Raw genomic sequence first — 27,836 nt, 5'->3', positions numbered from 1 at the left:
AAAGGAAGAGGTGAAGAAAGCTGGTAGAGTTGAGATGCCCCCTTGGAAGGTGAAGTGGTCCAGATTATTATTGAGAATATAAAAACAATGACCAAAGAAACGGTGCAAGATTTTAAATGCACACAAATACTTAGAAAAATACTCTCCTCTGGCATATCAGATGTAAAAACAAAACAAACAAATAAGCTTTAAAGAGTCAAGGCTTGAAGAAAGTGTAGATTCATTGCTATTAGGTGGTCTGTGTGAGTATTAAGTATGATTCATCTTTTGAGGAAGTTAGATATTTTAAAATGAAGGAAAAAGAAGTAGATAGGGTTATTTCATCTTAATTCAGGAAATACATTTTTGAGACTTTTTTCGTCAATCCACTTTGGGGATGATTATTTGGAATAATTTGTTTAAGATTCATGAGACTGCCGTAGAAAGTATTGTTTTTTTTGTCACTAGTGTATGATGCATAAAAGCTCTTCTTCATACTTTTTCAAGAATTACCTTACCATGAACATTCTTGACCTTTTAAATATACATCTGAATGTTTAGATTATAAACCTGAACTGTACTGCATTATGTTAGACTATTTGACCAAAAACGTATTTTCTACCACAAAAAAAGTTCAAAAGGAATTAATTACAACTTCAATTGTATTCAAGATCAGTCTTAGTGGTTCTTTATATCTGTGATTTACGTATCTTCAAAGAGAGTCTTCAGTGTCTTTGGGACTGTAATGGGCATTCTAGACTAAGAGGAGCTTGTTCAGACACTTAAGATTTGGGACCAGTGCTTTCAATGACTTCATAGCCATTCCATCTTCTTTCTACTTCTGCGGATTACCCAACAGCAATAATGATAATCTGAGCCAGCTCCTGATACTTCTCTCTATAGTCAGGAGAAGGTCAGCTATTTTTTGATCCCCATGGGAGAAAGACAGCTCCTCAATCACTATCTTAAAATAGCCTGCAATTCTCAGCTGCTGGGCTGGAGTCCCTCCAGGGGAGAGCAAAGGGAATATGAATCCTGCCGGCGGGGCGTGAGCGAGAAGCCACCAAAACATGAGCTAGGACAGCCTTCTCAAGAAGATTCTGCCGACTCAAAAATATTATTTTTTTTTTATTTTACTGTTGTTTCTGAGAAACTAGGGGTCTTACCATTTTAAAATTTCGTATTTTATTTAAAAGGAAACCAGTGAATTGAAAATGAGACTAAATATCGCTATCTTCTTTGGAGCTCTCTTTGGTGCTTTGGGGGTATTACTCTTTTTGGTGGCTTTTGGATCGGATTATTGGCTTCTTGCAACCGAAGTGGGGAGATGTTCAGGTGAACAGAACGTGAGTCTCTTCTTCAAAATAGTGATGCACATGGTAGTTAGGAAGATAGTCTTATGTATGCTCTTGAAACCAGAGAGTAGTAGTGGAGTGTCTGTTTCTTCATAGAAGAGATATGTAGAAAGCTACGGAGCTTTGTTATTTGGGATAAAATACATGTCCTTAAAAAACTTCCTGGCTGTAATGATTTTGATTCTATTTCTCGTACTGATGGCAAGTTACTTCATCTTGTTCTGTTCAGATAGAGAACGTCACTTTTCACCATGAAGGGTTCTTCTGGAGGTGTTGGTTTCATGGGATTGTGGAAGAGAATGACTCCAGTATTTGGAAGTTCTGGTACAGTAAGTACAATTTAGCTTTATTTTCCCCCTTGTCTTTAAAATAAAAATGAACAATCTCTTACATAGTATATGTCACTTTGAGAGGACTGGATTGTGAATTACAGAATCTCAATTAGATGTCTTTAAAAGGTTCATCATGTCGAGATTCCTTTTCAGTAAGTAGACATGGCTATAGGAATAATTATTTTATCTTTTAGCATAAAGCAGGAGTCTGAATATTTATGGCAAAACTGAATTATCCAGTATTTCTCTGCTCCTATTTAGAATACACTAACTCTAACAAACAGAACCGGTATTGTCTGTGGCATTTTTTCAAGTGTCTGTGAATACTATGTTGCAAATAAATGAGATGTTTTTGCTATCAGCCCTTGAAATCTCAAATGTAAAAATCCATAAATAGAGATGTATTATTTTATATTCATAGCGTCAAAGTTAACAGTATCTTTTTTTAAAAAAAAATGATAATTACCAGCAATGGCAGATGAAAGCTTATATTATTTGAGCTTTAACCAAGTTTGTTGGCACTATCAAGAAATGCGTTGCTTTTGATGTTTGTGTTCTCATTGAAACTTTAAAGTCACTTTTTAAGGTAGCGTAACTTTTAAAAACTATAATGCATTCCTTCAATTGTGTTTTTTATATTGAATTATTCTTTGAAAATCCATTTATTGAAAATAGCTAGCACTTATTTCATTGTATTCAACAATGAAAGAGCTTTTTATTAGCCTAAAGCTTATTGAGAATTGAAATTATTAGTCTTCTTATCAAAAATCAAAGTATGGTATATACATAATAGGATCATGGAATATTTAATAAAAATAGGAGGTCCCTGAAAACTTAAGCAAGCTGGTGGTAAGTTGGCATATATAAGGAACAAAGTAGTGATGAAGCCGCCTTTTGAGGCAAGTACCTGATAGACTATCTTACAGTGAATTTAGGGGCAGGAGAGTAAGCATACAACTTGCCAGTGGAAATGATTTAGACTTTGGTAAAGGAAAGTAAGTCAGACTGTGCAAGAGGAAGATTTTGCCAAAGACTTTGAGAAAGAAATAATATTTCAATATTTCAGTCCACCTTAAAGTGTACATTTAAAAATTTTAATTTTTCAGACAACTTAAAAGTACCTTCTTGTGACATTTTCAAATATTAAAAATTTATTTGAATTATTGTATAACTTATCATTTACATTCTTCCCTAAAATAAAATGGATATAGAAGAAATTTTTTTATTAATTTGAACTAATCAAGGTTAAACTTAAGTTTATTAGATTTTTAAAACAATTATTTTTTTAATCCCTACTGTATGCTAGGCACTGTTAGGTACTGAAGAGTATGTGAAAATGGATGAAATGTGGTACCTTAAATCACAAGGTGATATAAAGGGCATTTGCATTTATTCCATTGAATTATGTCATGTAGCTAGATGTTCTGGATGAATCCACCTTGCAAGTCTCATGTGCATCTTGATATGAGTTTCCTAGAGGGCCCTCCTTACAACAATTCTCTGAATTTGCTGATGGAACCAGTAGTTTTATTTTGCTTGTGTAACCCTTGTGTTCTGTATTTCTGTTCCATTAAGGATGAGTCATCACTGAGTTTTTCAATAACAGGTGCCATTTTTTTGCTCTCCTTCCTAGCCAATCAGCCACCATCCAAGAACTGCACACATGCTTACCTGTCTCCATACCCCTTCATGAGAGGCGAGCACAACTCCACCTCCTATGACTCTGCAGTCAGTAAGTACCTCTGTCCTCAGCCTACCTCTGAAAGGGTTTTATCTTTCTGAAGGATGCCCAGATCAAAATTGTTGAGAGCAATTAAAAAGCAATTTAAGACCTGTAATTTCAACTTTTTTGATCTGTTAGATTAAAAAATGTTATTTTTAATGTGCCATTTATAATTTTAAAGAACATAACTTTGATCTAAAAGTAAAGTCATTGTAATTTACTAGCTGCCTATTAAAGTATTTTTAAATGTGCTTTCCCATATGAAGATAGTAATATTTATTAAGAAGAACTGCTTCTTAAGGTTTTAACAGACCTAAAATGAATCCTACAGTTGAAAATATTGTAATATACATCATACTTCTAAAACTTTTTTGTAATTATTACACATGAGAATATAACAGATAAATATATATAATATGTATATAACACATATATATGATATAAATATATAGTTACGCTACTGTTTTCATACAAAATGACTGAACTCTGTGTGTGTAATATCCCATAGGAGAAAGACAGACAGATATCATTACTTAAAATCACATTAAGAACATGAAATTTGTAATAACTTGCTCAGGGTTGGTACAGACTATCAATGTCATATATAGAACAGAAAATTGTTTTTCAAAAAGAATAGCTATTATATTTAATGTTCTCAATAAATTAATATTAGTCAAGGTTCTCCAGAAAAAAAGAGAAACAATAGAACATATAAATATATATTATATACACACATATAGGTACATACATATGCATGTACACATACACACACACACTTAGAGTGAGAGAGAGTGATTACGAGGCCTGGTAAGTCTGAAGTCTACAGGGCAATTGGCAGGCTGGAGATTCAGGTCAGAGCTGATGCTGCAGTCTCCAGTCTGAAGGCTGGAGACTCCAGTAGAATTTTTCTTCTGCAGTCTGGGAGCTGACTTTCTTCTTTCTCAAGAAACCTGTTTTTTCTCTTTAGATCTTCAGCTGATTGGATGAGTCCCAATCATAGTGTGGGGTAGGGAGTAATCTACTCTACTCAAAGTCAAGGAATTATAAGTGCTCATTGCATCTAAAAATACCTTTACAGCAATATTAAGCTATTATTTTACCCAACAACTTGGCACCATAATCCAACCTAGTGGATATATGACAATAACCATCACAGAACTCAACACATCTTTACATGTAACTATTTTTCATCTTTCTGTTAAATATGTAATTCTATACATTATAATTTTGTTTTAGTTTTGTCAAAGAATGTAGTATTTGCTTGTATTACATCATGAATAGGACACTTATAAAGAGAGTATGAGATCTGGATAGGGAAAGAGGTGAGCTGACCCACAGCTGTGCTTGTCCACCAGGGTTCCTTGGGTTCGAAGGACTGGGGCCACTTTCCTTGAAAACATGTGTGGTATGGATGCTCCTTCCCATTAAAAGCTGCAGAAGGCACCTCACTCACATTTGTCAAAACCTTGGTGTCATGTGGAACGGACTTAGAAGTATACAAGCCTACCTGTCACTAGTAAGAGAAGAGATGGATGGCATAGGAAAGAATAGGAGAAACTCTTTTGTTTTACAGACAAGTTACAAAACGATGCTCCTTCCCCAACATTCTTACTTTTATAAAATGAACTGAAAAGTAATACAAGGTTGGCTTTCCAGAATGTTAGGTATTAGCATAAATATTAGTATTGTTGTTATGCATATAATGAGGTCCTGTGGTAAGATATGTATTGTAGGCACCGTATATTTTAAAATGATCACATATTTGAAAAGCCTTTGCTTCAGGGAGATAGTGGAGAACTTGAAAAACAAAGTAATGTAATCTGTGCATAATAATTATGATGGAGATGGATTGTAAATACGTGTCAGAAAAATTATACTGCAATTACGCTTAGAATTATTATGTAGCACTGCGTTTAATTAGTGTGTCACTTTTTTGATCTAGTGACAAAACCAAATCTAATTTTTTTAAATGATCAAATTCCTCATTGGCGCACATACTGGAACTCATTTACTTTCAGAAACTTTGTCAATCACTTTAGGTAAACATGATTGAGACGTGCAAAGATGTGTTCTACAACAGAAATGCTATACTCAAGTTTCATTCATCATCATCGTAATGTACAAGGAAATTTGATATTACGTTTGTTAAATTTGTGGGTTTTTTTTGTTTGTTTCTTTCTTGTATCCAAGAGAAAGGTATAGATTTCATCAGAAGCTTTGTACCTGACTTTTCAGTATGGTTTCCTAGTTAATGAGACTACATATCCTTCACTACGCTTGAGAATCACTATTAAGTTTCATGTAGCGTCACAATTACCCAACATCAGATACTTGCCAGGTCACCTTTGGTAAATTGAAAGTATCATTTATAAATTCTGATGTATTGTGGCCTGGCAAAGTATTGGTGAAATGGCTTTGTAGTGTCCTGAGCTTTTACAATTGCAGTTAGCCAACGTTGAATTCAGTGAAAATAATATAGTGGGTGTATGATTTTTCTGGAGTAACAATTTTAGAATTATAGGACACTACCAATGAAATTATCCTTTTATAATAAGGAGACTGGGAATTAGAGAAATCATGTGATTCTGTCTTCATACAGCTGCTTATTGGCAGAACCAGTGCAAAGAACCAAGTCTGGCTTTTGTTTTGTTGATAATCTAATAAACTGCAGCAAATGAAAAGGCTAATTGTAGTGCATACTATTAAAAAATATAAGTCTTTTATTTATATCTTTACAAAATAACAAATTAAACTTCCGTTGGCTCTTTCTGCCTTTATATTCGAAGCTGACTTGTGTGTATAATCAGGCCTAATTCAGTGTTTTCTTTCATTTAAAAGAATCTCAAATACATATTCTGAAATTCAGTTATCCTCAAATCTAGTTATTTGAATGACTGGCCAAGCCTGGTGAAGGTGGTCTAATTCGCAGAATTGCTTTTGAGGTAGGCTTGTGTACTTCTAAGTCCATTAAACAATTCTGTTACCTTTGGAGACTTGTCAGAGTCTAGATTTTCTGGTTTGTTTCATGTTTACATTCAGTCACAGTTCACTTGCTTGGCATCATTTGACAATGATGTACTGAACAGAAATGAATATTCAAGACAATTCCACCCCGAGTGAATTAATTTTTTGCTTTCTCAGTGTCCCCATAGCCTTTGATGACCCCTCTATCAGTGCTCATTATGCTTAACTGCAATTGTTTGTTTACCTCACTTCCTACATTATGTATTCGAGCTCTCCAAAGCATAGTTCCTGGTAATTACTAGATGCTTAAAAATATGTCTAGAATGACTTTATGCAAAATTACAGTTACTGTTTTCAGCAATAAACTAGTTTGATTTTATTTTTCCAAGTGGAAATGTTTATAAACTCAATTGCATACTTTTCATTTCTTCTGAAGCAGAATGCGATGAACACAGTTTCAGCTTTTCTTGATGAGTGGGAACAAATACGTACTTACAGGGATGAGCTCTCTGACCTTCTTTAAGGTCGTCCGTCTCAGTATCTGTCCCCTTGCCTCAGGACCTGTGTATATGCCCTAAACTTCCCCAAACGGTGTTCCTCTCTTCCTTCCTCCTCCTCTGTTCATTTTTCTAACAGAGCAGGTTTATCCCTCCAGCCAGTTCAAGCTTCAGTTTCCCAAGGAAGACTTGCTTACCTGCCCCCTACCCTACTGGTACCTGCGCTGGGCCATGCTGTCCTTTATAAAAGCCAGTCTTTAATCTGATAATTCGTAGCACGGTTTTAAACTATGTACTCATGTACTTATCTTGTTCATGTACTTTCTTTCCAGTTCAATCCTAAGCTCCATGAGAGTGGGGGCCTTGTATGTTTGGCTCTCTATTGTATCCACTGTGGACCAAAAGCTGAATGCACGTTTTGGGGAGACTTCATTATCACACTGTACTGTGGTATGAATACTGATGCCCTAAGTCACTATTGATGTGCAGAATTTCTTTAGCCCTTTACTAAATTGACCTACACTTTAAAAATTTAAAAATTAAAAAAAAAAATTTGTTTGGCCAGATATGGTGGCTCACGCCTGTAATCCCAGCACTTTGGAAGGCTGAGATGGGCAGATCACTTGAGGTCAGTTAGAGACCAACCTGGCCAACATGGTGAAATCCTATCTCTACTAAAAAAAAAAAAAAAAAAAAAAAAAAAAAAAAAAAAAATCACACATACACACAAAATTAACCAGGCAGGGTGGTGCACACCTGCAATCCCTACTACTCGGGTGGCTGAGGCATGAGAATTGCTTGAACCTGGGAGGCAGAGGTTGCAATGAGCTGAGATCATGCCCCTGCACTCCAGCCTCGGCAACAGAGCAAGACTCCAGCTCAAAAAAAAATTTTTTTTTTTTTGCATACTTTCTGTAATTTTTGGTCTTCCACGTTTTCACCTGCCAGCTGTCTTTTGCTTTTATTGTCAATGTTTATTTATCTAGTACTATTTTCTGGTCTTCTTTCACCCTTATAAAAGTGTAAGCTGAAGTGAATGATGTGAGGCTACAAGCAGGGGGGCTACAAGCGAGGCAAGATGTTAATTGGTAATGCATTAGGCTGCAAGTAACAGAAAACAAACTGTAGCTCAAAAGGTTATTTTTCTTCTGGAACAAGAGGGTCAGAAGCACCTTCCACAATGATGCTGCCAGGAACCCAGGCTCTGTCAACTATTTCTTCTACCATCCTTGGAGATGGATAGTTACCTTCATGCTCTTTCATTCTGAGGAAAGTGGAAGTGCTCCTAGAATTTAACAGTCAGTTTCTGCCCATGTTTTATTTATCAGAACAATGTCACGTATCCCTGTGGTTGGTACACATTGTTTTGGGCTGTCTAGCAACATAGAAGGGAAATGGAGAAAGCCTGGGAGTGAATGAAAATCAAAATCATTCAGTGAATCAATATCATCAGGGGTTGAACAAAGGTGGGACCATAAAAATGGAAAGGAAATAAAGAATATAATTGATATGTGAGGAGTTCACATGTAAAATTGGTAGCCAAACAAAAAAGAGCTAGAGGGATCAAGGATGATGAAGAAGTTCCCTTTTCAAATAGGTGTAATACAGTTTAAATAACATACAGTAAAAAAGTAATGTGGACGTGTACCTTCAAACAGTAAGTATTATTTTAGTGGGTTTTTAATCCTTTCATATGCATATTATATTATGTTTTAATCGTCATAAATACATGTCCATCTTGCTTTTCTATTTTTATAGAAAACATTTCCCCGTGTATTTACTTTGATTTCTTAAATTTTAAACATGTTAGTTGCTACCTCTACATCAAAAATAATTCTATGTATGTAGCATTTTTTAAAAATAATTTGTATTTATTCGTTGGGTTATATTTCCAGAAGTGTGAATAGTGAATCAAAACATAGGAATAAGTTTTCTTTGGCATTGTTATTGTGCCATACTATAAAATTGCTTGCCAACTGGTACTAAACTGTGAATTACTTTCAACTAAGAAAATTTGGTAAGGTGGACAGAAATCTGAGGGTTAAGAGGGGGCATGTTTTGAAGTAGAGCATGGCGATTTACTTTGGTTTGGACGTATTAAATTTGAGTTGATGGTGGAGTAACAGTTTGTAATAATTCAGCAAGTAACTTGATATGCAAAACTGATTTTCCTTAAAGTCATTAATTATCATAGTTGATATTGATGAGAAATTGCAGAGGTCATTTTTGATATCAAATATAATCTTTAAGGAAAACAATCGTAGGAAAGAAGACAGTAAAATATCAATTATTCTTAGGGGAAGAAGGGAAGAAGAAAGACAGCCCACAAATGAGGGAGAGAAAGAAGCATTAAGTAACAAGTCAGTGAGCAGTCTGGTGCATTTTCTTGGGAAGAAGGCCGTGATCTTCAATGTCAAATGCAGAATGAATGGACATGAGAAGCAGGCAGGAAGGAATTGGGTCATAAGCCAATGATGTAAAAGTTCTTGGGGCCTAGTAGCTCCGTCTTCTCCAAGGGCTCAGCTACAGACACCCACTAAAGGCTCCTTGTTCCAGGCACCTACTTCTATCCTAAATCCACCTAAGGCTTCCAGATCATCTGCTGTGTATCCCACCCCGGTTCACTGCCCATTCTCTTAGGTAGGACCTGAGGACTCTTTCCTCTTTACTCTACAATGCCCTTCCTCCCTCAGGGATCCCATTCCATTTTCCTACACATTTTGTCACCTGAGGATCCTCCTGAGAGCCAAACCCTACCTCAGGCTTCCTCCTTTCTTCTCTTCTCACAGGAAGAGAGGTCAGACAGCAGTGATCTCACAAAGAGGTGGTATCAGAATGATGGGAATGTGAAACCACACGCTGGGATGCTTGGGGAGTGAGTAGTGAGGAAGCGGAGACCTTTTCAATCAGCCAACACGGCGGCTTGGAATAGCCACCAACAGAGCAGAGCATGGTGGAGGATACAGCGTCCTTATACAGACAGCCACATCCACACACAACTACTTGCTTTACCATACAAGGCAAAATAAAATACAAACACGAATGTCCTGACATTTGACAGTTTGAAACAGCCCAGGAAGAATTAAGATTTGAGTCTAGAGTTTATATAAATGTAAATTCTTAAATAATTTAGGAGGCACATCAACCTGTTGTAGGTACCTAATCTCATTGAGATACCCCCACCTCAGCCGCCACCCTGGCTTACAGATCGATCACTCTGTTGTAGCTGGGTCTTATTTATCAGTTTTTTGGGTGTTCGTATATGGTGATTCTGGACATTGTCCTAAATACAGCAAATCATTCCAGATACTTCCACTCTATTTTAGTTAGCTAGAAAAAAAACTACACACCATAAAATTTAATGGAAAATGCAATTTAGTCTCCTTTTCCCGTAAGTGTCAAGTACTTAGATATTTGGAAATGCCTAACATCAACTTAATTTCCCGGTATTGGTTCAGACATTTGGGATCACACAGCCATGACCACAGACACAGTATCACATTACAGGAGTGGCTGCAGTTCCCGAATAACAGCTGACTTTCATCTGGGACCCCAGCCCAGGCTCCCTTGCATGCAGGCTTGGGGCTGCTCCCAGGGTGGCTCACTGGGCTTCCACATGCCCTAGCTCTTGAGGGTAGAGTTGGCTTGAAAGTTCTAGGGCACAACATCAAGGCTGTACTTAAAACTCACTTTTTTTCAGAGGGTGCCATTTCGTGTTCTGTACAATTTATTTGTGGGCTTCTCAGAATTGGTTGGCAATTTAGGTAATATCCCTGCAATAATGGGAGGCAATTGCTTCCTGAAAACAAGACCTGTGATTATCCCAGCAGCATGGCCTGGGTTCCCTTCGCCAAGGGCAGGCTTCCACCTCCACAGAGGCTTCAGTGATCCCTGAAAATGCCTGCCACGCTCAGAAGCAGAAATCTCCTCTCACGCTAGGAACTCCTGATGCGTACAACGGGATTTCTCATCCTTGGCACTATGGACATTGGGGCCAGATAATTCTTTGTTGTGGGACTGTCCTGTGTATTGTGGGATATTTAGTGGCACCCCTTGCCTCTACCCAATAGATCCCGGTTATGAGAACTAAAAATGCCTCCAGACATTGCGAGGCGTCCTGGGTGTGGGTGGCCACAAAATCACCCTCTAATGAGAATCCCTGAGGCCATCTAGACATTTATTCCCAAAACTTCTAACCCAGGCCCAGGATCTTCTTTGAAATTATACTTATACTGCTTATACCTTGTGCTGAGCTCCAGGTCTGGGCCCGAACACCACACAAGAATAACTTCCTTCCACTGCCTTCTTTCATGCAGGGTATACAAACCCCAAAGGAGCAGGGAGCTGTCTGGGCCTCTCTTATCTTGAAGCGTGATTGCTTCTGCCTGAAACTTTGGACCTTTCTGTAGGAGAAAGCATCAACTAGAACCAGGGAAAAGCAATTTTTGAGTGCCTGCTGTATACTAAGCACTGTTCTGGATGCTTCAGAATCAGCCCTAAATTCTTGCCCTCATGGGACTTTAATTATAGCGGGGAGGCTAAAGTAAACAGTCAGTCAAGTACTTCGAAGAAAGTAAAAGATGTGAGGGGTGTGTATGTGTGGAGGGGAATTCCACGCTAAGTAGGGTGACCAGGGTGGCCTCATCAACAGGTAAGGTTTGTTTTGAGGTAGACATCCCTAGGTCGAATGTGGGTCCTGCCATCCCATAAGCTGTTTTGGAAGCTCCTCTAGTCCTTCTTTCGGAGACTAGATGGTGCTGCAGAGTGTTTAGCACAGGGACTGGCTCATAGTAAGGGTTCTATGGGGGTACAAGCCGGGCTTCCGGTCTGCATTCCTCACCTGGTGCCATCACTTTGGCTAAGAGCACTCGGGCAGGCTTCTTAATCTCCACAAACTGGTGTGTAAAAGGGAGATAAGAATAGTTTCAACCTCACACAGTTGTTTTCAAAATGAAAAGATATCATAATACAAATGCTTGGCAGAGTCGTTGCCATGTAGTTGGTATTCAATAAATGCCAGCTATTCTTATGATGATACACCAATTTAGAGCACCAAAAATAAGACATCGTTAGGGCACATAAATTCATCATAGCTTCTCCAAACACTTTCTGCTGTCTGAAGGGTGTGTGTGTGTGTGTGTGTGTGTGTGTGTGTGGCCACATAAGGCATTTGGCAGACTTCCCAGCCAAGAGCTAGTGCTTCATAGACACATGTTCATTATTGGTCATTATCACTGTCATCCTAGTACATGGTAGTTAATATTATGTCATCTGTACTGACCAAGATATGCCACTCTTTAGCTGGTAATTGTGATTAACATTTACTCAACAGATATTTTTTAAGCACATACTATATATGCCAGACACTTATTGTAGGTTCTGGGAAACAGTAGTCAAAAAAAAAAAAAAAAGGGATAAAAGTTCCTGCTCTCATGGGGCTGACATTTGGGTGAGGGGAGTCAGAGGAAGCAACATAGCTTGGTGGATTACACCGTAGTTACAAGATGACACGTGCTCTGGAGAAACCTAAGACATGGACAGGGCTGGAGACGAAGGGGGTGGACAGAAATAAGAACTCCATAATGTGGCCAGAGGAAAGCACATCTCTGACATTGGAGTGGAAACCAGAAGAAAGCAAAGGAGTGAGCCATGTGGTGAGAAGAAGGGTGTTCAAGACAGAGGGAACATCAGATGCAAAGGCTCAGAGGTCAGGGCATACTTGGTGGGTGACAACAGAGGAGAAGGTGGGCAGCTGGCGAAGAGCAAGTGAGGGGAGCATAGAAGACATGGTCAGAGAGGCAACTGGGGAAGCTGAGCTATTGAAAAGACATCGGCTCATTCTCTGAATGAGGTGAGAGGGGAAACTAACAAGTGCTTCCAATCTGACATGTTATACAATAAGCTCTCCAGCTTGTTGTATCATTAGCAGCCTATGGAAAGGCAAGGGAGGAATCAGAGAGTCCAGTTAGGGGACTTGATGTATTCCAGACGACTAGGACCAGGATATTAGGAGGTAAAAATGTGTCTCATTCTAACATAGTCCTATTAAAATTATTTAACCACCATAAGGGAATCTATCAAATGGACATCGCCCGTAAAAAACAAAACAAAATAAAACACCAAAAAAACTGTGTATGTATGGATTGCTGTGTACTTTAAAATATCAGTTCTGGAATTTTTTTTTAATTTTGGACTTTTTAAAAAACTATTTCATTTTAGAAATTTTTAAATTTTCACAGAAGTAAAAAGTATAAGGAACTTATATATTACCATCACACAAATTTAATAATTATCAACATATCTTATTTATACATCTATATAAATCTCTGTAAATAAATCCACACTGAATTATTTTAAAGCAAATTCCAAACATCATATACTTTCTACCATAAATATGTCCATATGTATCTTTACAGATTCTGCACTCTCTGATGTTTTTTAAACTCTTTCTTTCTCTTTCTTTCTTTTCTTTCTTTCTTTCTTTCTTTCTTTCTTTCTTTCTTTCTTTCTTTCTTTCTTTCTTTCCTTCGTTCCTTCCTTCCTTTCTTTTTCTTTCTTTTCTTTCTTTCTTTCCTTCTTTCTTTTCTTTCCTTCTTTCCTTCTTTCCTTCTTTCTTTCCTTCTTTCTTTCCTTCCTTCTTTCTTTCCTTCTTTGTTTCCTTCCTTCTTTCCTTCTTTCTTTCCTTCTCTCTTCTCTTCTCTTCTCTTCTCTTCTCTTCTCTTCTCTTCTCTTCTCTTCTCTTCTCTTCTCTTCTCTTCTCTTCTCTTCTCTTCTCTTCTCTTCTCTTCTCTTCGACAGAGTCTCGCTCTGTAGCCCAGGCTGGAGTGCAATGGCGCTATCTTGGCTCACTGCACCTCCACCTCCCCGGTTCAAGCAATTCTCCTGCTTCAGCCTCCCAAGTAGCTGGGATTACAGGTGCATGCCACCATGACGGCTGGCTAATTTTTTTTGTTGTTGTTTTGTTTGTATTTTCAGTAGAGATGGGATTTTGCCATGTTCACCAGCCTGGTCTCAAACTCCTGACTTCAGGTGATCCACCTGCTTCGGCCTTCTAAAGTGCTGGGATTGCAGGCGTGTGCCACTGTGCCCGGCCATTTTGAAATAATACACGTTTACAGGTGGTTGCAAAAATAGTACAGAGGACCTCATGCCCCACTCTCCCGGTTTCCTTCATCGGTTACATCACTGTAATGCAATATCCACACCAGGAAACTGACATGGGTACCATGCGTGTGTGTAGTTCTGTGCCATTTATCTCATGTGTACATTCATGTGAGATCGCTACCCCTAAAATGATGCAGAACTATTTCATCCACACAAAGATCTCCCTCATGTTACCTCTCATAGTCACTTCCCCGGCCATTTCTCACCTTCTGCAACCACTAATCTGTTATCCATGTCTATCATTTTGTCATTTGAGAATGTTATAGAAATGAAATCGTACAGTGTGTGACCTTTTGAGACTGGCTTTTTTATAAACTTATACCCTTGAGATCCATCCAAGTTGTGGCATGCATCAATAGTGATTTCTATTTATTGCTAAGTAGTTTGTTCAACCATTCACCTGTTGTAGGGCATTTTGGTTATTTCCAGTTGGGGCTATTACAAAGATTGTGTACGGCTTTTGTATGGACATAATTTTACATTTACCCAGGATGAATGCCCAGAAGTACAATTGCTGAGTCATACGGTAAGTAAATGTATAGGTTTTTTAAAAACTGCCAAACTATTTTCCAGAGTAGCTGTACCACTTTACATCCCCACTGACAATATATGAGAGATTTAGGTTCTCTGTATCCTCACCAGGTTTTCCAATTGATGCTAGTTTTTCACTTTATTTTTTTAAATTAAAGTTTTTATTTTTTTGTCCCAAGGTTTTTTACTTTAGTCATTCTTATAGCTAGGTAGTGATATCTCAATTTGGTTTTAACTTACATTTCCTTAATGTCTAGTGATGTGAAACATCTTTTTGTGTTCTTAGCTGCCATCTGTATATCCTCATCAGTGAAATTTCATATCTTTTACTCATTTTCTCATTGGATTAGTTTACTTTTACATAGAGTTTTGAGAGTGCTTTATATATTCTAGATATGAATTCTTTTCAGTTATATGGTTTGCAATTTTCTCTCGTTATATCATTACATAGCATGGCTTTTCATCACCTTAACAGGAACTTTTGCAGAATAAAAGTGGTGAATGTTGGTAAAATTCAGTTTAATGATTTTTTAAAATAGTGCATGCTTTCAGTGTCACGTTTAAGGGCTGTTCACCATTTCTTGGGTCTTTTGCTTTCCTTTTCTTTTCTTTTCTTTTTTTTTTTTTTTTTTTTTTTGAGATGAAATCTCACTCTGTCACCCAGGCTGGAGTGCAGTGGCGCAATCTCGGCTCACTGCAAGCTCTGCCTCCCAGGTTCATGCCATTCTCCAGCCTCAGCCTCCCGAGTAGCTGGGACTACAGGTGCCCCCCACCACACCTGGCTATTTTTTTTTTTGTATTTTTTAGTAGAGATGGGGTTTCACTTTGTGTTAGCCAGGATGGTCTCGATCTCCCGAGCTCGTAATCCGCCTGCCTCGGCCTCCCAAAGTGCTGGGATTACAGCCATTCCTTAGGTCTTAAATATTTTTCTCGCACATTTCCTTCTAAAAGTTTTATGAATTATACTTAAATTTCTGATACGTTTTGAGCTAATTTTTGTATAAGATGTGAGTCTCACTCTTTTTTGAAGTTGTATGTCCAATTGTTCCACCGCCCTTTGTTAAAAAGACTGTCCTTCCTGCATTGAGTTGCTTTTGCATTTTTGTCAAAAAATAGTTGATCCTACTTGTATGGGACTAATTTTTAGATTCTAGATTCTGTTTAATTGATCTGTGTCTTTATTCCTCTGCTAGCACCACAGCAATTTAATTATTAATCTGTCTAGTAAATGTTGAAATTAGATAGTGATTTCTCTTATTTTCTTCTTTTTTCAAAAAAATTGTTTAGTCTAGATTGTTTTATTTAGTCTAGATTATTTGGCTTTCTGCGTAAATTTGAGAATAATCTTGTCTACATATCTACAGAAAATCTTGCTGACACTTTGGCATGAGTCATATTAAACCCACTCGGGGAGAATTGGTATTTTCATTACGTTCAATCTTCTTATCCATGGACATGGTTTATCCCTCTGTTGATTTAGGTCTTCTTTGATTTCTTTCATCAGTGTTTTGCAGGTTTTAGCACACAAATACTATATGTTTTGTTACATTTCCATCCAATGAATCCATTTCTGGAGCAATTGTAAATAATATTGTATTTTACATTTCATTCTCCATGTGTTTATTGCTAGTATATAGAAATGAAATTCAGTTTTTTTTTTAAAAAAAGAATAAGACTTTTGGCCGGGCGCGGTGGCTCAAGCCTGTAATCCCAGCACTTTGGGAGGCCGAGACGGGCGGATCACAAGGTCAGGAGATCGAGACCATCCTGGCTAACACGGCGAAACCCCGTCTCTACTAAAAACACAAAAAATTAGCCGGGCGAGGTGGCGGCGCCTGTAAACTCCCAGCTACTCGGGAGGCTGAGGCAGGAGAATGGCGGGAACCTGGGAGGCGGAGCTTGCAGTGAGCTGAGATCCGGCCACTGCACTCCAGCCTGGGCGACAGAGCGAGACTCCGTCTAAAAAAAAAAAAAAAAAAAAAAAAAAAAAGACTTTTAACAGCAGTTTTATAGTTACAGAAAAATTGAGTAGAAAGTACAGAGGGTTCCCATCCCACCACCTACACAGTTTCTCCTATTATTAACATCTTGCTTTATCTTGGTACATTTGTTGCAATTGGTGAGCCAACACTGATCCATTATTATTGACTAAAGTCAGTAGTTAACATGAGGATTCACTCCTTGTGTCAGGCATTGAATGCGTTTTGACAAGTGTATAATGGCATGTATCCACCATAGTATCATGCAGATTAGTTTCATTACCCTAAAAATCCTCAGTGTACTGTTTATTTATCCCTTTCTGCCCCCAAACCATGGCAACCACTGATCTTTTTGCTCCATAGTTTGACCTTTTTCAGAATGTCATATAGTTAAAGTCACACCATATGTAGGCTTTTCAGATAGGCTCCTTTCACTTAGTAATATGTATTTAAGGTTCCTCCATGTCTTTCCATGGCGTGATAGCTCATTTCTTTATTGTGATAAATAATGTCTCATCAGTGGGTGTATCATTATTTATGCATTCATCTACTGAAGCACGTCTTGGTTGCCTGTAAACTTTGGCAATTATTATTAAATCCGCATTTGTGTGCAGGTTTTTGTGTGGACATAAATTTTCACCTTTAGGGTAAATGCCAACGAGTGCGATTTCTGGATCATATGGTAAGAGCATGCTTAAAGAAGCTGCCAAGTGGTCTTCCAAAGAGACCATACCATTTTGCATTCCCACCAGTAATGAATGAGAGTTACTGTTGTTCTGTATCCTTGTCAGCATTTGGTGTTATCAGTGCTTTTGGACTTAGGCATTCAAATAGGTGTGTAGTAGCATCTCATTGTTTTAATCTGCAGTTCTCTAATGACATATGATATTGAACATCTTTTCTCATGCTTATTTACTATCTGTATTTCTTCTTTTGTGAGGCTTCTGTTCAAATTCTCCCAGTTTCAAATTGGATTGTTTGGTTTTTTATTCTTGAATTTTAAGATTTCCTCGCATATTTTCAGTACCAGTCCTTTATTGGATACATGTTTTACAAAAAAAAAAAAAAAATTCTCCCAGTTTGTGGCTTTTCTTTTCATTTTCTTAACAGTGTCTTTCACAGAGCAGAAATTTTAAATTTTGATAAAGTTCAATTTGTCTTTTTTTTTTTTTTCTTGGGTGATGCTTTTTGTATTGCATCTAAAAAAATCATTACCCAAGCAAGAGTCCTTAGAGTTTCCCTTATTTTCAAGGAGTTTTATGATTTAGCATTTTACATTTAGATCTATGACTTGAGTCAAATTTTGTGAAAGGTATAAGAGCTGTGTCTAGGTTCATTATTTTGCATATAAATTTTCAATTGTTTCAGCACCATTTATGGAAAAAACTACTTTCTCCATTGAATTCCCTTTGCCTCTTTGTCAGATTAGTTGATTATACTTGTGTAGGTCTCTTTCTGGGCTCTCTTTTCTGTTCCATTGATCTATTTATTGTTTTACCAATACTACAATTCCTTTGTTATTCTAGCTTGATAGTAAGTATTGAAGTTGGATTGTGTCAGCCTTCTGTCTTTGTTTTTCTACTGCGATAGATTTTTAAATGTTTAGCTTGCTTTCCTGCAAATATGCTGAATTTACTTATTAGTTCTAGGAAATTTCTGGAGATTTTTGGATATTTCCTACGTAGATAATCAAGTCATTTGCAAATAGGGACAATTTTATTTCTTTCTTAGTTAAATGTCTTTTATTTCCTTTTTTTTTTTTTTTTTTTTTTTTTTTTGCCTTATTGCACAGACCATGACTTCCAGTACTATGTTTCTGTCATTGATTTCTAGTTCATTCAATTGTGGGCAAAGAACACAATCCACGCAATTTCAATTCTTTTAAAATGGTTGAGATTTGTTTTACAGCTTGGGATACGATCAGTATTGGCATATGTTCCTTGGTACTTGAAAAGAATGCATGTTCTGTAGTTTTATTGTGTTCTATAAATGTCCATTAGTTAGATCCTGTTGGTTGATGATGTTGTCTAATTTTTCTATATATTTTCTAATTTTCTGTGTAGTTGTTCTATCAACTAGTAAGAGAGAGATGTCAAAGTCTCCAACTAAAATTGTGGATTTGTCTATTTCCCTTTTCAGTTCCATCAGTTTTTGCTTCACATATTTTATAGCTCTGTTCTTTTTTATACATACATATTTAGGATTGCTATGTCTTCTATGTCTTCTAAGTAGATTGAGCTTTTTATCAATATGTGATGCTTTTAGTAGTTTTCATTGTGGTGAAGTCTACTTGATCTTATATTAATATAGTGACTCCTACATTATTTTAATTAATATATGAATGATATAACACTTTTTCATTCTTTACCTTCAACTTATCTATATTACCAAATTTGAAGTGAGTGTCTTATAGACAATGTATAGTTGGGTGATTTTTTTAAAAAATCTGGTCTGGGAAGCTGTGCCTTTAGTTGATGTATTTAGACCATTTATATTTAACATTATTATTGATATGTTATGGCTTAATTCTATCATATTGATTTTTGTCTTCTGTATTTCTCTGCCTTCTTTTCCTGTCTTCCTAGGGGTTACTTGAAATATTTTTAGGATTCTATTTTGTTTTATCTATAGTGGTCTTGAGTGTATCTCTTTGTATAACTTCTGTAATCATCGGTTCAGCTATTACATCATAAATATATGTTATTATGGTCTATCGATGTTGACATTTACCAATGCAAGGAAAGTGCAAAACTTTACCTTCTTTATGTTCCTTTACCTTCTAGCAATTATAATTCTCACATATTTCTTCCATATATGTTGAGAACTGCATGCAACATCTTACTCTTTTTGCTTCAATCATCAAACATCCTTTAGAAAACTTAAGAGGAGGAGGAATATATATTATATTTACCCGTATTTTTACTCTTTCCATTGTTTTTGCCTCCTTTCTGGTGTTTTTCTATTATTTAGCTTTTGTTTAGAAAACTCCTTTTATTTTCTTAGTAATTCTGTTGGTGACAAATCTTAGTTTTCATTCATCTAAGGATGTCTTGATTTCCCTTTCATTCCTGAATTATATTTTTTGCTAGTTCTAAAGTTTGAGGTTAGCAATTTTTTTTTTCTTTTAGTGCTTGAAAAATGTTATGCCACTTTTTCCTGACCTTCCTGGTTTCTGATAAAATATCCACTGTCATTCAAATGTTTTTTTCTTCTATATAAGATGTTGTTCCTCCATCCCTGCTTTCAGGAGTTTTCTTTGCCTGGGTTTTGAGAAGTTTAATTATCACATGTTTTGGTGTGTATTTATTTGTGTTTATCCTGTTTGGACTTTGCTTAGCTCCTCAAAACTTTAGATTTATGTCTTTTGATGACTTTGGAAATTTTCAGTCATTATTTCCTTGAATACTTTTTCAGCCCTGTCCTATTTCTTCTGCTTTTCTGAGATTTAAGAGAAATGAATGCTAGACCTTTTGTTATAATTCTAGAGATCTGTCAGTTCTTGTTCATTTTTTAAGTCTATTTTCTGTTTGCTTTTTAGATTGGATAATTCTCATTACTCAGTCTTGAGGTTAACTTACTGTTTTCTCTGTCCTCTTCATTCTGTTATAAAACACATATGTTAAGGTTTTCATTTTAGTAATTATATCTTCTAATTCTAAAATTTCCATTTGGTTCTTCATACTTTCTATTTTTTTTTTAATGTGGTTCAAGGCCAGGTGTGGTGACTTATGCCTGTAATCCCAGCACTTTGGGAGGCCGAGGCAAGTGGATTCGAGACCAGCCTGGCCAGCATGATGAAACCCTGTCTCTACTAAAAATACAAAAAAATTAGCTGGGTGTCGTGGTGGCGGGGGACTGTAATCCCAGCTACTCGGGAGGCTGAAGCAGGAGAATCACCTGAACCCAGGAGGCTGCAGTGAGCCGAGATCGTGCCATTGCACTCCAGCCTGGGCAATAAGAGTGAAACTCTGTCTCAGGGGGGAAAAAATTGGTTCAAGCATTTTCACATTTGCCATTGAAGCCTTTTCTTTCTTTCTTTCTTTCCTTCCTTCCTTCCTTCCTTCCTTCCTTCCTTCCTTCCTTCCTTCCTTCCTTCCTTCCTTCCTTTCTTTCTTGTATCATGGCTGTTTTAAAATCTTCATCAGATAATTTCATCATCTCTGACATCTCAGCATTAGTGTCTAATGATTTTTCTTTTTCACTGAAGTGTTGAGTTTCCTGGTTCTTGGTATTACTAATGATTTTTTATTGAAGCCTGAACTTTCTGAATATTATATTATAAGACTATGGATCTTATTTAAATCTTTTGTTTTAGTTGGCTTCCTTTGATACCACTCCAGTGAAGGAGGAGTAGGCATTGCCTCATTAATTCCAGGCACCCCCTAAGCCTCTGAGGCTCCCTGTTGCTGATGAGTGCTAGTGAGGGTTCTGGCCTCCCATGATGCTTCCTCTGATACCACACTAGATGGGCAAGACCTCATTACAGCTCTAACCATAGCTTCCACTGACAAAGGTGGTGGAGGGCATTATGGAGTGGGGATGGTGAGGGTTCTGACCCTCCACTAGGCCTCCTGTGATACCACTGTGGTTAGGAGGGGCTACCTCATTTCTACCTCTTAGGAGTAGAAGTCTTAGCACCCTATATGGTCTCTACTATCACTGTGGAGGGTGGCCTCATTGCCATCCTGCAGGGATGAAAGTCCAGGCTCCTTATTCAACTTTCTCTGATATTACCTGGACTTGTGGGGTTGAAGGGGATGTGGTTGAGACACCTTGTTGCAAACTGTGGAGGAGAGAGTGTACACTCTCAGTTTTTGCTTGTGGCGGTGGGACTGCAGTATTTTGTAGTGTGTGGGCAAAGTAGAGGGGTTATTTTCTAAAAGTTTTTTTTGCCTTGGCATGCTATCCTTTACCTGGTCCTTTGGATGGACATTTTGTTTGGTTTTTAATCTGTGTCCATTGTTGATTCTGGCTTGCTGGCTTTTCCATCACTAAGTCTAGAATACATGCGCAATAAGAAAACCCAGGAAATTCACCAGGCACGGTGCTATTCCTAGGGTCCCAAAGTCCCTTGCTGGCCTGTCTTCTGCTGTTCTCCTTCTAGAGACTTCTTATGCTTGTTTTATAGACAATGTCCAGAGTTATTAGTTGTACTTACCAGAAGGAATAGGGACAAGTGTGTCTACTTCATCTTTCTGGAAGCAGAAGTTAACTTTATCTGGTTGTTTTCTGAAGGAACAGCTGACTGGATTAACTGATAGGCTGGGTATGGGGTGTAGGGAAAGAGCAGTCATTAATGACTCTTTTTTGTCCTTAGCAGCTGGAGGAATGGAGTTGCTATTAGTAGAGATGGGAAGAAAGACTGGGGTTGAGCTGATTTTTAAGAGGATGATTTGCAGTTTTTGAACATGTTGCATGTAAGATACGTAGTGGAGTTTTGTAGGCTTTCGTTTTGCAGAGTCTGGAGTTAAAGCTGGAGATCTGGGCAGGAACTGTGCATTTAAGGGTCATGGCATGGAGGTTATAAAGCTATGGGATAAGACTAAACCACCTGAGAGTGAGTGCAGAGAGAAGGGGGATCAGTCTAAGGGCTGAGCCCTAGGATGCTCCATTGTTACGAGGTCAGGAATAAGAGTCAGGACCAGCAAAGGAGACTAAGGATGGGCAGCTTGGGAGGCAGGAATCATGATGAATGTGTTCTCAGGACAGGGAATGATGAGATGGACCCAATACTGCTGAGAAGTAGAGGAACGTGCAACTGAAATCTGATCCTTGGATTTAGTAGGTTGTCCAGAGCAATGTAGAAAAACATTTGACCTAAAGTTTTGCTTCATAGGATTTTTACTTATCAAGCTCACCATCACATTTTATATCATTCATAAAAAGTAAACGTTAGTACTGCTTGAACTCCAGTGCTGGGATGAGGAATTTGACCCAGTGAAATTATCAACAATTACAGCCATAAACTGCTCAAAGGCACCATAGTAATTTCATCAAAGCTATTTATTTATTTCTCGTTTCTTCTGTCTAGTTATTGAAACCTACTAACATATTGGCCGGGCGTGGTGGCTCACACCTGTAATCCCAACACTTTGGGAGGCCAAGGCAGGTGGATCACCTGATGTCGGGAGTTTGAGACCAGCATGGCCAACGTGGTGAAACCCCATCTCTACTAACAACACAAAAATTAGGCAGGCATAGTGGCCGGTGCATATAATCTGAGCCACAGGATAGGCTGAGACAGGAGAATCACCTGAGAGGCAGGAGAATCGCTTGAACCTGGGAGGCAGAGGTTACAGTGAGCCGAGATAGCGCCATTGCACTCCAGCCTGGGCGACAAGAGTAAAACTCCATAGAACAAAAAGATAATAATAATAAAAATAAAACTACTAACATATTGATCATGTATAAAATAGAAAAGTAATTTTTATTGGCTATTTTATAAAAAGTATTAATATCACAATAAATTACTATTTCGTTTTTGTTTCAAATTAAATGGAATGATGGAAACATATGTGGGGCTCATATTATATGAAATCATACTTTACTTTTGATATATTGCCCCCTTGGATCTTAATACATGACCTCATAGTACACTAAGACTCGCTTGAAAGCCAAGGATTTCATCTGAAGCCAAGGAAACAAAGAAGTTAGGTCTCTCCCCCAAAGATTGGCGAGCTGCCTCCATTTCCATAACTTTCTTTATAATCAACTCTAGTAACATTTAAAAAATATTTATGTTTTGTGTTCCTCATGAGCAATAGTCACTTTAAAACAAGATCGATTTGTTAATCAGGGAAGATTTGGTAAGTTGTATTATTTTACTTTTTAGCTTCAGTATAGCACATCAATATAATCTTTTATTTTCTATTGAGAAACACGTTTGGGGACGTGGAGATAAAATTACAGCGACCTTTAAACGTAAATATTTTTAAATATAACTGATTTTTATCAGGTGCTTTTCCTACTACCCAAATTCGTGGCTTCAAGTCTGTACATAGCCAAGGCCAAGGCTGTTATTTACGCCAATAAACGATAGATTTAATATTGTTAAGGAAAGTGAAATGTCTTATGGAAAGCAAAGTGTTAACTTGTTTCCAGAGCAACAGCTGTTGTTATGCACTATGGAGGGTATTTGCTGTAACAGCTTGCTATGTTGAGTAGCTAGAGAGGAAGTCTTCCAAAGATATATCCTATCACTGCAAATAAATAAGGAAAATGTAACCCCCTCCTAAGCCGTGTACAGAGTAGCTATGGGAACACTATGTTTGATTTTTGCAATGATTTCCTGCGTAAAATGGGCAATTTTAGATGGCTGGTTTTTTCAAATAGAAACTTGAAAGTTCAATGTATGCAGTTCATTATCAAAAAGAAATATTGACAATCTACATGCTGGGACTCTAAGCAGAAGAATCAGAAGTGACTTCTGATGCTGTTGATTCTCTTTTTCATGGACAGAAAACTAAGCAAACGGAAAACTAAAAGGGCTAGTTAAGTGACTTGCTTCTAAAGAAGACACACCAAATAGTTGTCAGGTCAGTGAGGACAACTCAAAACTACCAGCAGACATTTCCACAACATTCCTTTAGCTCCATCCCTAGAAGAGCCAAGTCCGTAAAAGATGCCCAGGGAGGTACTGCCCTCAGTGAATGCTGACATTAAACACCAACGATCTGTTGGGTGCAGTGGTGTACTCTTTTAGTTCCAGCAACTCAGGAGGCTGAAGTGGGAGGATCTCTTGAGCATAAGAGTTGAGGCTATAGTGAGCTATGATCATGCCTGTGTCCAGCCCTGCACTCTAACCTAAGCAACATAGTGAGAAGCTGTCTCTAAAAAAACAAACCAAAAAATACCAGTGATCATGTTTCTTGATAAGTAAAGAAAATGCGACTCTCAGCCTGTGAATAAATAAACTGCACACATTTGTTCCAGGATAAGGAGGTATGCCTGCCCTGCCAGAGATGTTAGCTATGTCTCAGCTATCTTGTCTGTTCCAATGAGACACTGATCTTACCCTGGCTGTGCGTATGTGGTTCACATCCCAAACTACGCAGGACCTGATTCTAAACTGGCCAAGTATTTTTCCAAGGCATCTGCTGGCAGGCACAGGCCACTGCTTGCAGGCACAACCCTCTCAACCCATCAGCTGATAGCTACTCTCTGTATCTTTGTTTTCTTCTTAGAAACTTTTCGTACCTCTCTTTTTTTTTTTATTATACTTTAAGTTCTAGGGTACATGTGCACAACATGTATGTTTGTTACATATATATACATGTGCCATGTTGGCGTGCTGCACCCATTAACTTGTCATTTACATTAGGTATATCTCCTAATGCTATCCCTCCCCCCTCTCCCCACCCCACAACAGGTCCCAGTGTGTGATATTCCCCTTCTTGTGTCCAAGTGATCTCATTGTTCAGTTCCCACCTATGAGTGAGAAAATGCAGCGTTTGGTTTTCTGTCCTTGCGATAGTTTGCTGAGAATGATGGTTTCCAGCTTCATCCATGTCCCTACAAAGGACATGAACTCATCCTTTTTTATGGCTGCATAGTATTCCATGGTGTATATGTGCCACATTTTCTTAATCCAGTCTATCATTGATGGACATTTGGATTGGTTCCAAGTCTTTGCTATTGTGAATAGTGCTGCAATAAACATACGTGTGCATGTGTCTTTATAGCAGCATGATTTATAATCCTTTGGGTATATAGCCAGTAATGGGATGGCTGGGTCAAATGGTATTTCTAGTTCAAGATCCTTGAGGAATCACCACACTGTCTTCCACAATGGTTGAACTAATTTACAGTTCCACCAACAGTGTAAAAGTGTTCCTATTTCTCCACATCCTCTCCAGCACCTGTTGTTTCCTGACTTTTTAATGATTGCCATTCTAACTGGTATGAGATGGTATCTCATTGTGGTTTTGATTTGCATTTCTCTGATGGCCAGTGATGATGAGCATTTTTTCATGTGTCTGTTGTCTGCATAAATGTCTTCTTTTGAGAAGTGTCTGTTCATATCCTTTGCCCACTTTTTGATGGGGTTGTTTTTTTCTTGTGAATTTGTTTGAGTTCTTTGTAGACTCTGGATATTAGTCGTACCTCTTCCTTTTTATTCAAATTTCTCTGTAAGGTCCCTTGATCATGTCAATTTCCCCACTGGGTAGACTAGTTTATAGAAAGTATTGTCAGAGTTTTCCATGCCTTTGTCTCACAGTATTTTACCACTTAAGAAAAAAGCATCAGGAAAATATAAGGCTCTATAAGAAAGAAATGAAAGTATGTGCTTTTCTACCTGTCTGTGGTCTAGTTTTCTTACTGAAAACACTCCCATGCAAAACCAGACTGCAAGTATTTTATTATTGGTTTTGATATTGATGGATGGAAGCTCCATATGGACAAACAGCCAATGTTAAGTTAATCAGTGATTTTTAAAAATATTGTTATAGGAAAGGCATCCAGATCCAGACCCTAAGAGAGGGTACTTGGATCTTGTGCAAGAAAGTCCATAGAGTAAAGTGAAAGCAAGTTTATTAGGAAAGTTGAGGAATAAAAGAATGGCTACTCCATAGACAGAGCAGCCCCTAGGGCTGCTGGTTGTCCATTTTTGTGGTTATTTCTTGTTTATATGCTAAACAAAGGATGGATTATTCATGCCTCCCCTTTTTAGACCAGTAACTTCCTGACGTTGCCATGGCATTTGTAAACCGTCATGGCACTGGTGGGAGTGTAGCAGTGAGGACAACCAGAAGTTACTGTCATTGCCAACTTGGTTTTGGTGGGTTTTAGCCAGCTTCTTTACTGCAACCTGTTTTACCAGCAAGGTCTTTATGGCTTGTATTTTGTGCTGACCTTCTATCTCATCCTGTGACTTAGAATGCCTTAAGCATCTAGGAATGCAGCCCAGTAGGTTTCAGCCTCATCTCACCCAGCTCAAGATGGAGTTGGTCTGGTTCCAACACCTCTGACAATATCATTTGTATGAAAAGTTCATGCAACTTGGGCCAAAATGTTCCACTGAAAAATGAGCACTTCATGAAAGGACCATTATGATGTGTTCCTTACTTTCTCCCTCCAGCTACTTCCCTGAAGCCAAAGCTTTTCACTGTTCTGCACCTGCAAGCTGAGCTCCTCCAAGCACCACTCCCCACTCCCCCTCAGTCCCCTTTCTTCTTGCTGCCTGCTCTGCTGCTTCTATTTTCAGGCCATTCCCACTCTCCCCTTTAAGAATCACCTCCCCCAAAGAGCCTTTATGCAATATACTAAGATTGCAACAAGCACCCTTTCTCTATTCTTGCATAATAAACCGTCCATACTCTTTCTTTGCACTTGGCATAGCCAATAGCCATCTAATTGTATATTTCTTTCCTCTTAGACTGCTTGGTGGTACATATTGTACTGTTTCATAGTATATCACCAATAAATGCTCACCTAGCCTAGCACAGTAGCTGATACAAGGTAGATTTTCAATCAGTGCTCAAGCATATACATGAGAGTGTAGAACTCAATTCAGTTGTTAAGCACTCCTTTTGCTGGGTGTCTTATAATACAAATAGAGGGGAAAATATCAAATCATTTTAGTACTAGGAAATTTCTGAACCAACTTTTCTGATACAGAAATCGTAGAAACTGCTTTTAATTCATATACTTAAGAGAAAGATTCCAAGATGTATAATAACAATATAATAAAAGACTGGAAGTTTCCCTGGGGAAATGCGATTTCTTGGATGTTAGATGTTTATGAGGCAAATCATCTAAAAATTATGAAAATGAAGACTCAGGGGTCCTAGAATACTTACAACTAAGTACATAAGCCTTTGCTATAATTATTTTCTACTGTCTGTACAAAGCCAAAGCCAGCAGATTCCAATTCAGTGTTTAAAAAAGTATAAGAATAAAGTGGTATTAAAATGTTCCTATCATGGCTTAGTGTAAAAGATCACAGGTCTTTTCAGGTATAGATAAAAAAAAATTTTTTTTTTTTTTTTAAGGAAATCAGTGACTGAGGAAATTTGTCTTTTCTGGCAGTTTTAGAGTTAGGCAGGAGCATTTACAGAGGTCCCTGATGTTCTTGATTCATTTGAAGCACTGGAATTCAGGCGCATAGAGAGGAAGATTACATAACACTCAGCTCTCTGTTCTCTCTGTTTTGTTTGTGTGTGTGTGTGTGTGTGTGTGTGTGTGTGTGTGTGTGTGTGTGTGTGTTTTGAGACAGAGTTTTACTCTGTCACCCAGGCTGGAGTGCAGTGGTGGGATCTCGGCTCACAGTAACCTCTGCCACCCAGGTTCAAGCGATTCTCCTGCCTCAGCCT

The 27,836-nt window shown here is 37.9% G+C and overlaps 1 protein-coding gene across 5 annotated transcripts in view; it reads left to right on the top strand.

Annotated features, from left to right (window-relative positions):
• The window catches only part of LOC105490129 (transmembrane protein 182), an 88,325-nt gene that overhangs the window by 24,423 nt on the left and 36,066 nt on the right, over positions 1 to 27,836 (top strand). For 2 of the 5 annotated variants that reach the window (XM_071077182.1, XM_011755512.3), the window contains exons 2-3: positions 1,564 to 1,663; positions 3,300 to 3,398. In XM_071077182.1, the coding sequence (XP_070933283.1) occupies positions 1,564 to 1,663; positions 3,300 to 3,398 (199 nt within the window). Of the gene's footprint in view, positions 1 to 983; positions 1,326 to 1,563; positions 1,664 to 3,299; positions 3,399 to 4,744; positions 7,366 to 27,836 lie in introns of those variants that run through there. The other 3 variants (XM_011755511.3, XM_071077181.1, XM_011755510.3) reach the window with 3 other exon arrangements.

This window comes from Macaca nemestrina, chromosome 13 (genome assembly GCF_043159975.1).
Source record: "Macaca nemestrina isolate mMacNem1 chromosome 13, mMacNem.hap1, whole genome shotgun sequence".
NCBI classification, from domain to species: Eukaryota; Metazoa; Chordata; class Mammalia; order Primates; family Cercopithecidae; genus Macaca; species Macaca nemestrina.
This window is presented reverse-complemented; position numbering and strand designations above follow the sequence as displayed.